The sequence below is a fragment of the Gallinula chloropus genome, assembly GCF_964237585.1.
Source record: "Gallinula chloropus genome assembly, chromosome: 1".
Lineage (NCBI taxonomy): Eukaryota > Metazoa > Chordata > Aves > Gruiformes > Rallidae > Gallinula > Gallinula chloropus.
The window spans coordinates 121,402,309-121,418,776 of record NC_140085.1 but is presented as its reverse complement, the minus strand read 5'-3'; the positions used below and the strand labels follow the sequence as shown (position 1 = coordinate 121,418,776).

The window sequence follows — 16,468 nt, the reverse complement described above, 5'->3', positions numbered from 1 at the left end:
TGGCTATGATTTTATATGGAACAAAAGCTAAATAGGATACACTTCACTAAACAGTATCCATGCAACAATAAAATCTCTCTTCACTACAGGTCAGTAAGTTGAAATGCCAGTTTTTATATGCAGGCGTTGTACAGAGCTTTGATTTCTTATCTTCAGTCTGGAAATTTAGAAAAGATTGAAAACTGCAAAGTGTTTACTTTTTTCCAAGCTCTGTTTTCAACAATGACTTTGTACATTTAAAAACGGACTGAACTGTGTATGCAAAATGTACATCTATGACCAGAGCTCTGAAATAAGTGACATCAGATACAGACATAAGTGCAAAATAAATGCATCTAGCTGGAGTCCTGCATTATGCACGGTTGAATTTCTACTTAAATAGAGATACAAAATACTTCTCTCCATTTCTGCAATTAAAGTAATACTTTGCACCTATTTTGCTTACTTAACTTAAAATAGTCTAGAAGTGGTTTCCAAAGCAGGTTACAGATGTTTGAGAAGACTGAGAAATAACCAAGACCACGCAAGTTCTTGTCAGGCCTTAGCTTGAACCTTCTGCTTCCTCATTTATTTTATTAGATTCTATGAACATAAGATCTTAGCATCAGACAACTTCTCTTCACAAAACCTCAGTGGAAGAGAACACCTGAACAGTAGCTTCATGCAAACTTGAGATGATAACCCCCGTGGACAACAGCAGCAGTTAGTAGCACCGAAAAGAAGGGCAGAAAAAGGAACAGTTAAAGTAAGAGCAAAAAATGTAAGAGATATGTTAGATGCACATTACAGAGGAGTAATTCTTTTAATTGTGTTTCAGCTCTGACCATTCACTTGAGAAATACCAGCATAAATGAGAAATTCAACATGTTCTCTTCAGTCACCATTAGCTACTACTATAGCTCTACCAGTCATCTACTCTTTCCCAAATTCAACATGTGTTCTTCAGCCATCACTAGCTACTACTGCAGTTCTACCACTCTTCTACTCTTTCCTATTTTTTGTTGGATTTTGTGGAAATATTCTCATTGCCTGGATATTTTCAAGGCAAGCATCCACAAAAAAAGCACAACATATTTACCTGGTGAACCTTGTCTCTGCAAATTTACTGATATGCTGCACAATGCCTTTCCTGGCTGCCTATTTTGCAAAAGGGTACCAATGGACTTATGACTCTCTACTATGTAAAATAGCCGATCACCTTGGGACTCTCATTATGCACGTCAGTATGTATGTTACAATTATAATTTTATGTTCGACTGCTCTGAGTCAGTATGCTACACTGAAGAAATACAGTGACACACAATACTCTCAAGCACTTAATGAAAAACTTTACAGCTGTGTACTTGAGAAGTTTTGCCAGCGAAAATTTGCTAAACGTTTCTGCATCAGTATATGGCTTATTGTCATCTGCGTAACAGTACTTGCTATAATGTATAATATGCAGGCAAGGGCTAAGGCACAAAGTCAGACATGCTACAACATCAATGTAGAAGTTGGTGAATTTGCCACAAAGATTGTGGCTTCTATTGCCACTGCATGTTTTTTCCTATCTTTTATGATGGTTTTGTTGTCATACTATTCTCTTACCAGACATCTGAGTAAAATACAAAAAAATACCTGTATTGAAGAAAAACATCTAATTTACAGTAAAGTAAAAAGAAACATTTTTGTCATCCAGATGATATTAACTGTCTGCTTTCTTCCATACTATATGTTTAGACCAATTTTTTATCTACTGTTTACAAATGATGACTGCCCAAGATTAAACTATCTAGTGGAAATTAAAAATTGCCTTACTTGTCTTGCAGCTGCTAAGAGTAGTTTAGATCCAGTTATAATGCTTCTGCATTATAAGAAAAGTCTGCTTGGCATGTTTATAAAATCCACACCAGAACACCACAAACGTAAAGGTGTTGCTTTCACTGAGGAAACTCTCGAAGTGCAAATGAATATGGAAAGATTTTAGAGGAATATAAGTAACATTAAACTTATTTTAACTTATATATACACCTAGACTTTGATATGAAATGATAAATATTTAAATAAAGTAACATATTCCTTGTGTGTTTTCTTCCTTCAAATGATCTTGCTTGCTACATCAACATTAACCATAATGAAACTGGTGTGTATAACCAAATGAATCCAAGTAGTTTATATAGTGTAATGTGAATACCCCTTTATCCACATAATGCAAAAGACATTCAATGTTTGACCTATGGACAGTGTTTTCTACCTAAATAATCAAGGAAGAAGGCAGAAACTAGACCTAGTTCTCTTTTATCCTCAATAAAGAATCCCATGTTTTGGACATGGGTCTCCTTTGTAAAAAAGGCAGTGGATTCTTATCGGCACGCAGCCTTTGTGTGTGCTCACCCAAAAGAACTACACTCTTATTCCACTTCAAAGGTGGATTAAGGCATGTTGTTCCAGAAGGCACCTCCTTCACAACAATGTTTAAATCCAGACCATTCATAGAAGAATGCATAAAGCACAAAAGAGCTACAAAACTGGATGTATGATAATATTAAGTGAAGAAAGAAAAATGAGCAAAACACAGGTACGCTGTTATTTCTAACCTCTGGTACTGCTTAGGGTTAAAAAAAACCCACAACAAACCAAATCTCTGCAATTTCCATACTCCTAGTCTAATCTTGTGAAGTAAATTCCATGGTTTATGTAAGAAGGCATAAATGTTTATTATTTACTCGTATACAATATATATTTAATGAAAAACACTTAATGATCATTAACAGTATTGGGGAAATGTGGTGACTTTTTTGTTGGTTTTTTTAACTGTAGAAGTTAGAGTATCACAATCACTTAATCAGAGCTTTCAATTATTTTGAATCATTTCCATAGAAGACACGTAAGATTACATAATGGTCTTTTCCCTTGTACAACTGTGTTTTCAAATGAGATCAAGAACAACTTACAGAGTGTAAAAAGTGTTATAAAATACTGCAAGTTTTGAGAAATCCTATCACTCACACAAAACTTCACGATAACATTTACTGAGCAATTCTGTCTTTCCAACCCTGAGTTCCATGACAATACACTAAACTGACCCAAGTGCCAGTAGACACAAAATATATTAGGTCTTCCCTAGGAGGGACACCCAGACTTCAAATCATCTGACAGCTGCTTCGTATTCTGCAGACATTAAATTAAGATGAAAGTGAAAACCACAGAAAATCATAGGAACGTAGTAGTTTACTCAATACAAGGTTACCTTTGATAACACAATTCAGTGATTGCTTCTTTCGTGGGATTCTCCCGTGACGTTTTAGCACACAATTTATAGAAAAACCTGAAGCTGGCAGCTTCAGAGCTGAATTCTACGATGCACTGTAAGATAGTTGCTTTGCTATGTTCCCCTTGAGCAGGGGAAGCTGGTTTGTGCAGGGGGGTGTTTGACTGTGCAACACAACCAGTGGCCAAGTACCTACTCAGGACTGAACTGAGGAGCTCAATTCCTCCAGGTGGCTCAGAGCTGCTTCGATTTAGATCAGTGGCTGTGAGTCTGGGTGAGCAAAGCTGTTTACATGTTCTCATAATCTGGAGAGGCCCAAACTGAGAACTCACTACTTCTTCCTTAACTACGTTTTATAGGGAGTGCAGTTGTTGGGATATCTCAGCAGGGTGCCTGCCTGTGCATCTTTTTCTTAATACATTTGATAGCAGCATAGGCTTAAGTAATTTTTCTTCACTTTTCTAGTCACAACCACCTGTTCCCCAGTGCTGCATTTATCAAAAGGTAAGAAACAGATGAAATGTTGGGATCTACAAATATAACTTCGTGATAGATTCTGAGCAAGACTCCATCATTTCTATATAGTATCAAAAATTATAAACACTTTATATTTTTCCTACATAGTTGATGTCTCCTTCGAATTTCTGAACTGCATCAAAGCTTTCCTTGTTTTAAATAGTGGAAAAACTTTTGTGCAGTACAGGCAATTTGAGAAAATCTCCCAAAAGAGAAAGGACGAGGAGAGGAGACAAAGAAATACTTCAGCCAGACACAGCTCATCCACTAAACTTCTTGCAATGCTTAGACTTCCTGGTGGCAAATCCAAAGTTAGTAGGTGACTTGTGAATTGTATAATAAAAAAGAAAAGAATCAATTTCCATAGCAGGGAACCCAAGATCCTAAGGCAAACAGGCCCAGCACATGGCTTGCAAAGCAGATTAAAAGACTGCTAGTGTCTGCCTACTTTCTGGTAAACCCATTCAGATGTGCTGCACGGGTGGCCAGCTTGTTGATAAGAAAATACATGTTTTCTGACTGGCTGGGCAAATCACTGCAATATATAAACTTCCCGATCAGAAAGCATGTAGATGTTGAGCTCTAAGTAGCATAACAGCATAAATGTACTACTCAGTCAAAACTGCTTCCAAACATCCAGCAGCCAGCGAACAGTAGACTAGGAAAAGGGTAAGATAAAGAAGAAATGGGGAAGAAAAGAAGAAATAGGAAGCATATATACAGCAGGGGACATATACGGGGCGGGAAGGAGGGGTGGCAGGAGGAAACACCGAGGAAAAGATACTGAAAGCTTTGGTTTTGGAGCCTCTCAGCTTCTGCACTGAAGGAGGAAGTAGTCATCAGAAAACCATGGACAGATCCACTGCTATTGATTTTGCAGCCTTAATAACCTTTTAACAATTTACTATGCAACAATGCAACAAAATCCTCACAAAGTAGTTGCTACCGGATGTCAAGGATCTAGTAAGTTCTAGGAAAAAAAACAGGAAAAGCCCCAGATATTACTGTCTGTCCCCAGAAAGCATAAAACAGGTTCCATGTCAAAGTGAAGAGTAGAAGGAAAGTAACACGCAATGGATTTCTTGTTTTAGGTATTGAGAGATTGGGAAGAGAAGATGGCTTTAAGGAATATCTTCTATTCCAGTTATTTTTTTATGTAGTTGAATATGCACTTACATAAACACATACACACACATGTACAAGCTTTACTCATTTTCTAGATATACCCAAAAGCAAAGCTGTGAGCCTTGAGCTCCACTGGCAAAATCTGAAGCGCCAAACAAGTCATTTAGGCAATGAATGACAGAAGTGGTAACTGTGTGTGCTGTCAGAATTCATTGGTTAATTAAGTTCTGTATAGCACATAAGTCAACATGCAAATCTATCCACAGATCAAGTCTAAAGTCACCTGGACCAACTGAGATTTGTGAATGAGACACCACACACTGCATAATGTTTAGTCCTACACTCTGGAAAAACTGTTTTTACTGCCAGTCACAGAAATATCGAACTGATTTTTTTAACAGCAGAGAAGTCAGGATCTGTGTAATTTTGCTTTAGCAGTTTTATTTATTTAGATGATCACATGCTGGAAGCAAGTCTTCATACCTATGGAGATAAGCCTATAATAAAAAGTTTGGATGTCTACATTTAGCCAACAAACTTGCCTGGAATCCAGCTGCACACCATTTTACTGATCACAGAAACATACACAAGCACTCAAACTACATGGCAGTCATAGAAAAAAGTTGGGAGTATTTGGAATGAACTAAGGATAAATCCCCAGCAACTAAAGCTCCTGAGGTGATTAACTTGCTCTTGTATCAGTTATATTAAAGGGTATTTTTATAGCAAGATTTCTGCAACTGTATAAAATGCTACATAAGCATCACAGTACAGGCTAGCTGAAGATTGTGAAACCTCCTGATGCTTTATGGGAAAACCACAACATTCCACTAAAGTTATTGCAAAAACATACAGGTGGAAACGTGCAATAAACACTAAACCTTTTGTAGAGTGCTGTCTTGCTTCACAACTTAGACATTGTTTAAACAGCCTATTTCTTGTCCAGAATCACATTCTGCTTTGACTAACAAGCACAGAAGTCTCTTATCAAAACCAATGTTAGCCTATCCTCTTATTAACAGATAACTCAGTGAAAGTGTCAAGACAAGAGAGAGCAACTTTTCCCACTCCCTGAAAATATAACTGAAAATATTGAATGCTGACCAAAAGCGACTGTGCTGAATGCACGATGCTGCCGTAGGTATTCTACCCCACATAACCTGTCCAGAGATCAGAAATAATCAAGTTCACCTATTTATAACAAAACCATCACTTTTGGCTTTAACATCATAATTATTAAAATAATTCCACAGTACGGAACTTAAGGAAATTCAATGATCAGTGGTATCCTTCACAACTAAGAGTTGCAGAGGCACACCTAATTTTTCTCTTTCTTAAAGAAAGATATTACAGCTACAGAGCATGGTTTCATTACTGGTTTTAGTTCGCTAAATATCAAGTCATATACAGAACTATCTTCACTTCTATTTATGTAAAGACAAGAACCACTCTAATAAAGAGTTAACCCAATTCATTACTTTCTTATTCCTGAAAGTGAAGTAAGAGAAATCACTATTTTGCAGGACAGAAAATAGTGAAGCAAATTTGGAAGCAAATTTTCATGTATTTCTTTGTCCTGATTTAAAGGTCTTCTCCTCTGTACTTTCATTATAGTCCAATACTGACAGCTCAAGAGAAAAGTGGCAAGGGAAACAGTTCTTGATACTCATATTTCCGATGCACAGCTGTCACAGCTGTCTGAGTTTTCTGCTTTTTTGTCATGGTTTTCTGCTTTCCTTATCATAGAATCCAACTACCACATAGTGAATGAAAGCAGGATTACATTAACTGAAGGTTAAGCAAAGATGCAATTATCACTGATTATAAAGCCTTCCAGCAAGGTTGAAGGGGGTCAAATGATACACAGCGACTCAAGAAATGGCTGGTCTCACAAAGCAGTAAAGGAAATTAAGACAATTATAGGCCATCTTATGAAATTTTTCATGTTTTCATTCTGTCATCAGAGGGCACATGGGAGTTTATACACACTGCAGTCATCGTGCTCCAGAAGCTTTGGTAGGACTTGTCACTTACAGAAGTCAGGTGAAGTTTCTGCCACCAGACTACAGTAAATTTAAGTATTGCTGTCTAACCCTTCCTAATCAGTCAAGAGCTAAGGGAGTAAAAAGGCATCTAATTCTTACAGGGACTATAAGGTACTAATTTTCCTGTGCATCAGATAATACAAAACATTCTGCAGTTTTAAATACTATTTACAGAAAGCTTAAGAGGGGAAAAATAAATAAACAGTATGACTATATAAACCTTACATATTTTTGTTGATTCACTTTCATTAATTCAGATAATTTGGAAATGGTCATTTAGTCCACTTCCTTTCAAAACAATGTCTACAGTGACATCTAGAGCTGGGATACTGCAGTTAGCTTAATGTGATCTCTGCCCAAACCTTGTGGTTATGTTTCTGCACTATTTTTCCCAAAGCAAAGCACTGTCTATTGGCATACACTAATTTAGACAGGTACATTAAAAATTCTTACTCATTGATGTAACTGAACAGATTTACTTCTAAGGAAGTTATTTAATAAAAACAGTGATTTTCAAGTTTTCGCAGGCTGGGTAAGCTGCAAAATAAACTCCAATTTTAGACTCAGTAAAACTGAGTAAAACTTGTAAAACTTGAAACTGAAATTTGCTTCTGTTTAAGAACATGGTCCAACAAAACCAGACACAGCTTTCAAGAAGACACAGCGACATAAATATTATGCTAATTCTGAAGCTCTTTTGTGGTACCAAAAATACACAATCAGAAGATCCTAGAACCTTCAACACAGAACAATAGGAGACACTGTACCTATGATAAAAGAGACCGTCTTTAGAATTTGCTGTCAAAAATGACTTGTAAAAACAAGCCTCAACCTATTGCATGGAGCAAGTCTCTTCATTTTAGAAAGAAAGGAAAAGGAGATTGGGCAAGGCCTGCTACCGTGCGCATGCAAGACGGAATGACTCCTGAAATAAAAATCATCAGTTCAGTGTCCACACTCTCTCCCCTCACAGACCACCCATAGGAGTGTGAAGTACTGCTCAGCCTCTTAGTCTCCTCAGTTCCCAGTACTCCTCAAATCGCCCCACTAGAGCTCGTTAGAATTTTCATTAATTCCTGCAGTGCCTGACTCACTTTGGGTCAAAGCAAACTCTCAGAGAAGGAAAGTGGGAAAAACTTAGAAAATGACATTACCAAAGAACATACATATTCAAAATGAAGAAAGTCAATCTCACGTAAGGTTAAAGCTCATAATTATTTACATTACAGTAATTTGAGATAAACCAATTCCATAAAAAGCTACAGAAATTGTACAAAATGCATGAGATCAAAGAGCATGTACCTACACTGTTCTTAGACACTGTATTTTCTCTTCCCAAACTTGTTTGCATTAGACAAATTTTCATATTATGTATTTATGACTGCTTGCAAAAAGTAGATAATACTACTAATATTATAGTATTTAACCATGCACATCTCTCTGAAACCTTATTTTGGATGAAGACTGTCATTATGCTGTCAAAATAATCTATCAATTCCAGCTTAATTTATGCAATTAATTTATACACATATTTTCCTAACAAGAAAAAAAAAGCAAGCAGATTTCATATGAATATTCAAAAACTAGAAATTAAACTGACTTTTAAAGTAAGCTGCAATCAAATGCATACATAATCTGTGAATAAAGACCTTCTAAATGTTCTATATTGATGGAATTAGAGATGGGATTTAATCTTAAATGGCACTGCAAGAGTAAACACACACTCAGCAAATGCTGCTTCCTTTTCTACATCTTCCCCCCTCCTCTAAAAAACTGAAATAAAAATTCAGTAGTTTGCATTATTGTGGTGAAGAAAACGAATTAAACCCCCTTACCTTCACATCCCTGTGAATTATATTATTATCATGACAGTAACGTAGAGCTTCCAATATCTGTCTCATGTAATGACTGAAAAAACAAAGACATCATACATGACAAATCTGCAGGAAAAATTACTATACAAATATATAAAAAAGATTTAAGAGTCTGACTATATAAAACTAATAAACCAACTTAACCTGAAATACAGAGTGCAGTATGCATGTGAATAAGAGTTTGCATATGAATAATAAAATCTAAAATTTGAGTATTATTATGAGAGAAGCCAAGGAAAAGTAGGAAAGTCTGTGCTTTCCATTTTGCAAAGGTTTAAAAGGTTCAATAATCCTCTTCATTTGACAAAAAGAGTCAGGACTCTTCAGTTTTTTTAATAAGAAAACACAGAAAGGGACAGAACCAAGATCTTGGTTGCCTGATGCAGACTTTCTCCCACGTCCAAAGGATCCCCTAATAGATTACTGACCACACCAGGAAGCCAAGACAGATAACAGCACCCTGTGCTGCATCAGGCAGAGCATTCCTAGTGGGCTAAGGGAGGAAATCCTTGTCCTCTGCAGGTTCCAGCTTGTTATAGGGAAACATATTTCCCTAGGAACATAATTATGCACTGGATCAAGTTGCCAGGTAAGCTGTGGAATCTCCATTCTTGGAGTTTTCCTAGGTCCTGCTGGAGAGAGCCTTGAGGAACATAAGCCAAATACAATGTTGACCCTGCCTTGAGCAGGAGGTTGAAATAGAGACCTCTTTATGTCTTTTCCAAATGGGCTTCTATGATGCTAAAAAACTTAGTGTCAAGAAAAGCAAACAAAGAATCTCATGGGCATTAATCATGCCTCTAGGATATTGGGTTTTGTTGTCCTACGCTTATACAGACTCTGATTTTAGTTTACCTTTGAAGTGAAAAGCTGAAGTGACTGTAAAGTCATATATGAAAAAGAAGGGAAAAAAAAAAGAAGAAAGAAAAAAAAAAAGACTCCATCTAGCAAGACCAATAAAACTCACACCTGTCAGGCAAGTCACCTAATGCCATTCTATGAGAAGTCCATAAAAGGCCAAGACAGAGAATTAAGTAGTGGATGCGAAATACCATTTTATTCAGTGATTCTATCCAAATATACAACTAATAAATTACAAAATGCACCAAAATTCTACTTTTATCACGCTATTCATTCTAATAAACATTCAGACTGTGGAAGCAGGATTATTTATAGTATAGACTGTACAATGATATATTCCATTTTCACCCATTTATCCTGTGCAATTTATTAAAATTACAATACATACCTGGCTACAGCTTCGCTGTACACAAATCCAGCATCTGCTCTCTTCACAATTTCAAAACACAGATCTGCCCCATCCATACTGCAGGTAAAAAGAGGGAAAAAAATGCTTAAAACAGATAGCTACACTCAAGTACATAAAAATTCTCAAAAAAAAAATTATCTATTTACTCCACTTATATAAATCCTACACAAAATACTCCTGATACACCTACAATGCATTAACAGCATTTAATAGAGAATCTAATAGAAGGTGGCTTGCCACAAGTTAAGGGTTTCACTCCCCTCAGGGCATGTAACAGTTCTCTAAAAAGTTCAGCAAAATCATGCACTGCTGGTATCGCTTGAACTGCTCACTGAACAAGATGTGAAAGCCAGAAGTAAGTCAATGTCCCATAAAAGGCAGCTCTGCAAGTTAACAATTAATGTGTGACACGATGCTGTGTTTCTAAAAGCAATACAAGTGCAACTCTATAATTAAGACAAATTATACAAAAATCATACTCAAACTGAATTTTAGATGAAGACTCTAAACAGATACTGTATTACTATCTCTGATAGATTATAGGCTGTTTCTTTTCTTCCTAATTGTCTGAGGTCTTTCTGACAATCTAACGTCCCACAAAGAGTAGAGATGTATGAGTGTCAACAGTCACAGTCAACAGACTACCATTTCCTTAAAGCCAAAGCAGCTTGGCGTGGGATAGCTGCCCTCCTTTCCTTTCTCCTGAAAGTAACCTAAGGCAGATTTATATCTAAAAATATTCATGGCTTGCTGGGGCAAGGAAAGAATAACAAGCATCAATAGCAACAATAAAAAGCATGTACTGTAGTTCATGCTTAACAAGGCACTTGCAAAAATATCAATTCTAAAGGCACTTTCAGGCCTCACACCTTTCCTTTCTCCTCTCCACCAAAGACTCAAGGGTAGGGATGAGGAGGGTGGTGTCACAGCAGAATTTGCAGGGTGTCCAGAAAGCCTACATTATCAGGACCATTTTGGTAAACTATCCAGAATGACAGCATACAACCACTTTTCCTTTGTTACACACCTGCAATGCAAAACTTCTGCTCAGGGACTCACCAGCAACATACAGAAGCTTTGATTCCCAAATAAATAGAAAAGGCATCCCCAGGCAAAATACATTAAATTGTGCTGACAGAGCAGTGAAGGATAGGACCAGCGACCACGACAAATGCGCATTCATTTAGGTAGGTGGAGAAATGTATCCTGGCCAGTTCTTTCAGCACCTGGTACCATCTTTGGCTTTAACAAAGCCCACAGACCAGAAAGCCCTATTGTCAAAGCATGACTGCTCATCTCTGCATCAGTATATTCCTCTGTAGGTTTTCTCTCAGTGGTTTTCCTGTCTTGCTCCATTTCCCACAGTTAGTCTGTGTACACAACGAAATATCACTCAGAGAATATGCTGTGCTGCCCTATACGTAGCGCTGAACAGCAGCAACGCCGTCACATTCAGTGAGAACAACATAAATCTGGATTTAGCTCACTGGAAAAAACCCCTCATGTCAATCTCCCTTCCAGTGCTTCCTTCCAACAATTTATTTCGGTCAGTTTGGAAACAGAACTGACACCCAAGCAGCACCAAGCACTGCAGAACATACCAAAAATTAGGAGCTGTCATTCTCGCGAAGCAGCAGAATCCTTGAGAAGACTAATTTAATTCTGCCCTGTTATAAACTACAGATGAACTAAGATCCAGAGATGCTCAAGATTTTTTGCAGTATCAATAGCTGCTGAGATACTGAGCCGAGAATGTCACTCCTTTATGCTAACTTTACTATTAAACAAGGATTTATAACAACAACGGTCTTTAACACGTATTTCTACCTCTCGCTTATACGTACTGGCATTTTTCATTTAAATTTTGTAACACTGAGTGCCAGTTTTGATTTTTTTTCTGTAAAAATTTTCCCTTAGTTTAAAATTACATTGATACTAAAAATGGCTACAGACTGTGAGCCGTAGTGTTTGAATACTTTATCCCATTAAGATGAACTCTGTTGATCTCAAAAGTAGAAATATACAACTGGTGTAATTTATCTCTGACTTCAACTGACTACTTTTTCATGGTAAAATCTTATTTTAAGAGCAGGTTTTTCTCCCTGTATAAATAGGCCTTGTATCACCCCAATGATGTTGAATTTCATCTGAAAATCCTATGGGACTTACTCAGTTGAGGCTGCAAAAGAGTGAGTGGGCTTCAGTTATAAGAAACCCCAGTAAATTCAGTGCACTAACAGACTAAAAACTCAGCAACATCACAACCACTTAAAAGATGACTTTGCAGAAACTGAAAGGCTTATGTGATGCTAGAACACTAAACTTTAGAGATACTGATGAAATTAAAGTTCAGGAAGTCTCAAAGTTTGTAAGGACCATCAGCAATAGGTATGCAAAACCCATGAAAATTTAAACAAATAGAACCTCAGGTGACTTAAAATCTGCTGCAGTAACCACACAGAGATATAGAGATGCTTGAGACATCTGTGAAAGATGCAAAAAGAAGTTGGTAAAATTACAGCAGGCTTGCAATCTGGGAGAGAATCACCCAGTACTGGCAGAGGGCACTCAGGGAAGGTACCCACACTGACTGGCTCTGGTCACTCATCTACCCTTCAAGTGCCAACTCTGAGCACGGGTGAATAGGCAGCACCAGCACATCTGAATCCTTTCGGTCATCAGTACGAACTACATTTCCAGTTTCCCATATCTGACTATTGATCCCCTGTCCCCCTCTATTTTTAGCAGAACTGTGCCTGGATGTTGCCCCTTTGGATAAATGTTTCTTTCCACAGCTCCCATTGGTGCTACGGTTCACATTGTGAAAATCTTTCTACTGTTCAACACAAGGCTGATGATACGTTGTGACCTGCCCAGGAAGTTTATTCCTGAGTCCCATTCAATGCAGAAATCTGTTCTGAGGTTAACAGGCAATGGAAGAATACGTAGTACATCCCAGAATAGACTGACACCTACAACTATCTGAACGGAGGTTGTAGAGAGGTGGGTGTTGGTCTCTGCCCAAGCAAAATTGATAGGACCAGGGGGAATGGATTCAAGTTGCGCCAGGGCAGGTTCAGATCAGACATTAGCAAAAACTTTTTCACCAAAAGGGTTATTGGGCACTGGAACAGGCTGCCCAGGGAGGTGGCTGAGTCACTGATCCTGGATGTATTTAAAGACAGGTAGATGAGGTGCTCAGGGATATGGTTTAGTAGAGAACGGGTATGGTTGGACTCAAAGATCTTTACCAACTTCGCGATTCTGTGACATTTTAATGCTGGGGTATGTTAGCTTTGAATTTTCAGATCACTTAAGATGTGGCCTACAACATCAGAAAGTTTGAGTAGCACTGCTTTAGTGAATTGAATCATTACCGAAAAAAAGAAAAAAAGACTTGGCATGTGACTCATAACCAAGTTTACTGAGTTTTGTACAATGTATGTTAAAGGTCTGTGCACAATGGCATTTTTTCCTTCAGTTGGACAGTTTTTATCTACTAGTCATCTTCACTCACTACAAATAAACTTTAAAAATACAGTATTTAACTTTCTTGAAGTCTCGCATAGTAACCTGAAAATTAAGACCAAAAAATAGAGAAACTCTTATTTGCTGTAAATTGCAATGCATCCAGGGTTTAGCTCATTGCAGATAACTCAGTAATGTTCCTGAGTTTACCTTCTCATCATATTTAGAGACTTTTCCACGCTTTACATTTTTACAACTTTGCTGGCAGCCAAGAGATGAACTTCAGTGCTTTTCATAAACTGACTCATACTGTTTACTCACAACTAACCGACAAACTTCACTGAGTAACACTTAATTCCTAAATCACAGAGTAGAAGATGATCACAGAGTCGTAAAACAATTTGGGTTGGAAGTGACCTCAAAGCCCATCTAGTCCCACCCCCCGCCATGGGCAGGGGCACCCTCCACCAGACCAGGTTGCTCAAAGCCCCATCCAGCCTGGCCTTAGACACTGCCAGGGAAGGGGCAACCACAGCTTCTCTGGGCAACCTGTGCCAGCACCTCACCACCCTCACAGGGAAGATTTTCTTCCTCATATTTAATCTAAATTTGCCCTCCTTCAGTTTATGCCCATTACCCCTTGTCCTGTCACCCCATGCCCTTATAAACAGCCCCACCAGCTTTCTTGTTGGCCCCTTTGGGTACCGGGAGGCTGCTAGGAGATTATATAGGGTAGTACATGATATTAGGAGTAGTCATTCTAAACAGGTATATTTGAAACAATTTCCTGCTTGTGTTTTTGTAGTGATGGTCCAACTTGATCTTTAAGTAGTACAAAAGAAAGAACGCATGCATACTTAAAAAGCACTGGTTTTGATGGTAACATAAAAGTAGTACTGTACCTAACCTGAAACCTTTAATCCATACTCCAACTTAATGGCAAAAGCTCCTGTCAGCCTGCATCATGAGGACATACAAAAATACAACCTCTATAGCAATGCTGTTAGTTCGTGTTTATACAAACTCTTAAGAATAAAAGTATTTGCATTTACATTTTATATTGGTTTCTACCCGTTAATTTTGCCTAAAAGTGAGTCTTATGAAGTTTTTCTAAAATAATGCAACCTAATGGCCTGTGATAATTAAGTTATAATAAATACCAAAATGCCAGTGAATCAGTGTCTAAGTGCTCTGAATTCTCAGCTGTCTGCCAAATTCTGCTACTTATTACAAAAGAGCAAAATTTCATAGAAGATAAAAATCCTGATTTCTACGACTGGCACCATCAATAGGAAAATCCCAAAGATGGCTTTTAAAACTAATTTCACATTAAAACTAATGAAGTGCAGTTCCCTATTAATTTCTGCTTGTCAAATGAAAGAAATAAACAAATGCTAAGAAACCCCAAGATGAAACATTGGACATTGCTGGGTTAAAAACTGGCTGGATGGACGGGCCCAAAGGATGGTGGTGAATGGAACCAAATCCAGCTGGAGGCTGGTCATGAGTGGTGTCCCCCAGGGCTCAGTCCTGGGTCCAGTTTTGTTCAACATCTTTACCAATGACCTCGATGAAGGGATTGAATGTTCCCTCAGTAAGTTTGCAGAGGACAATAAACTGGAAGGAAGCGTTGACCTGCCTGAGGGTAGGGAGGCTCTTCAGAGGGATCTGAACAGACTGGACCGATGGGCTGACACCAATGGGATGAGGTTTAACAAGGCCAAGTGTAGAGACCTGCACTTGGGGCATAACAACCCCATGCAGCACTACAGGCTTGGGGGAGACTGGCTGGAGAGCTGTCAGGCAGAGAAGGACCTGGGGGTGTTGGTTGACTGCAGACTGAATATGAGCCAGCAGTGTGCCCAGGCGGCCAGGAAGGCCAGTGGCATCTTGGCTTGTATCAGAAACAGTGTGGCCAGTAGGTTTGGGGAGGTGATTGTGCCCCTGTACTCGGCATTGGTGAGGCCACACCTTGAGTGCGGTGTACAGTTGTGGGCTCCTCACCGTAAGAAGGACATTGAGGTCCTTGAGTGAGTCCAGAGAAGGGCAACCAGGCTGGGGAAGGGGCTGGAGGGCAAATGCTCTGAGAAGCGGCTGAGGGAGCTGGGGATGTTTAAATTGGAGAAGAGTAGGCTGAGGGGAGACCTTATCACCACCTACAATTAACTAAAGGAGGTTGTAGAGAGGTGGAAGATATTATCTTCAGCCCGGTGATAGGAGGTGGGACAAGGGGAAATGGCACAAAGCGGCACCAGGGCAGGTTCAGATTAGATGTTAGGAAAAAATTCTTCACTTGTTGTTGGGACCTGGAACAGGCTGCCCAGGGAGGGGGTTGAGTCACCTTCCCTGGATGTGTTTAAAAAAAGGGTAGATGAGGTACTTAGGGACACGGTTTAGCTTAGGACAGGAACAGATGGACTTGATGATCTTAAAGGTCTTTTCCAACCTTGTGATTCTGTGAAAACCTGCTATCTCACTCCTCAAACATAAGTTAGCTTTAAATTCTGGGGCTGGACCAGATGATGCATTGAGGTCCCTTCCAAACCCCACAATTCTGCGATTCTGTGATTCTCTATCACTTCTTTGACTGTAATCAGCCAATTGTTCACAGGCTATGGGAGGCAAATGAGAAGCAGCATGCCGAGACCAGATAATTGCCTAAACTTTGTGTCCACAAATAAGGAGGCTACTGCGTCCTGAATATGCACAACACAGTGAAAAAAGAACAAAAAAATGCCCAATAGAAATACAATGCAAACATGAGTTTTATGAAGTAAAAACAAAGTACGTACATCAAAAGAGTTTGAAAACAGACTATTTAGTACTTGGTGAAAACTGGTTGCCTTAAAGCATTTGGACTCAGTCACTTTAGGTTCCCTTTCAGTGTGTGGGAAGAGATGCCTCAAATTTAGATTGTCTT

General features: G+C 38.6%; 2 protein-coding genes across 4 annotated transcripts in view; one reads left to right on the top strand and one right to left on the bottom strand.

Annotated features, from left to right (window-relative positions):
• Nucleotides 1-16,468, bottom strand: part of CASK (calcium/calmodulin dependent serine protein kinase) — a gene marked incomplete at its 5' end in the record, with an annotated part of 219,985 nt that overhangs the window by 107,802 nt on the left and 95,715 nt on the right. For 2 of the 3 annotated variants that reach the window (XM_084262855.1, XM_084262856.1), the window contains 2 exons: nucleotides 8,772-8,844; nucleotides 10,060-10,137. In XM_084262855.1, the coding sequence (XP_084118981.1) occupies nucleotides 8,772-8,844; nucleotides 10,060-10,137 (151 nt within the window). Of the gene's footprint in view, nucleotides 1-8,771; nucleotides 8,845-10,059; nucleotides 10,138-16,468 lie in introns of those variants that run through there. The other variant, XM_084262854.1, reaches the window with a different exon arrangement.
• On the top strand, nucleotides 851-1,966 carry GPR82 (G protein-coupled receptor 82; the record flags this gene model as incomplete). Its single annotated transcript, XM_084279209.1, has 1 exon — nucleotides 851-1,966. One exon carries the CDS (start codon nucleotides 851-853, stop codon nucleotides 1,964-1,966), a length of 1,116 nt encoding a protein of 371 aa, XP_084135335.1.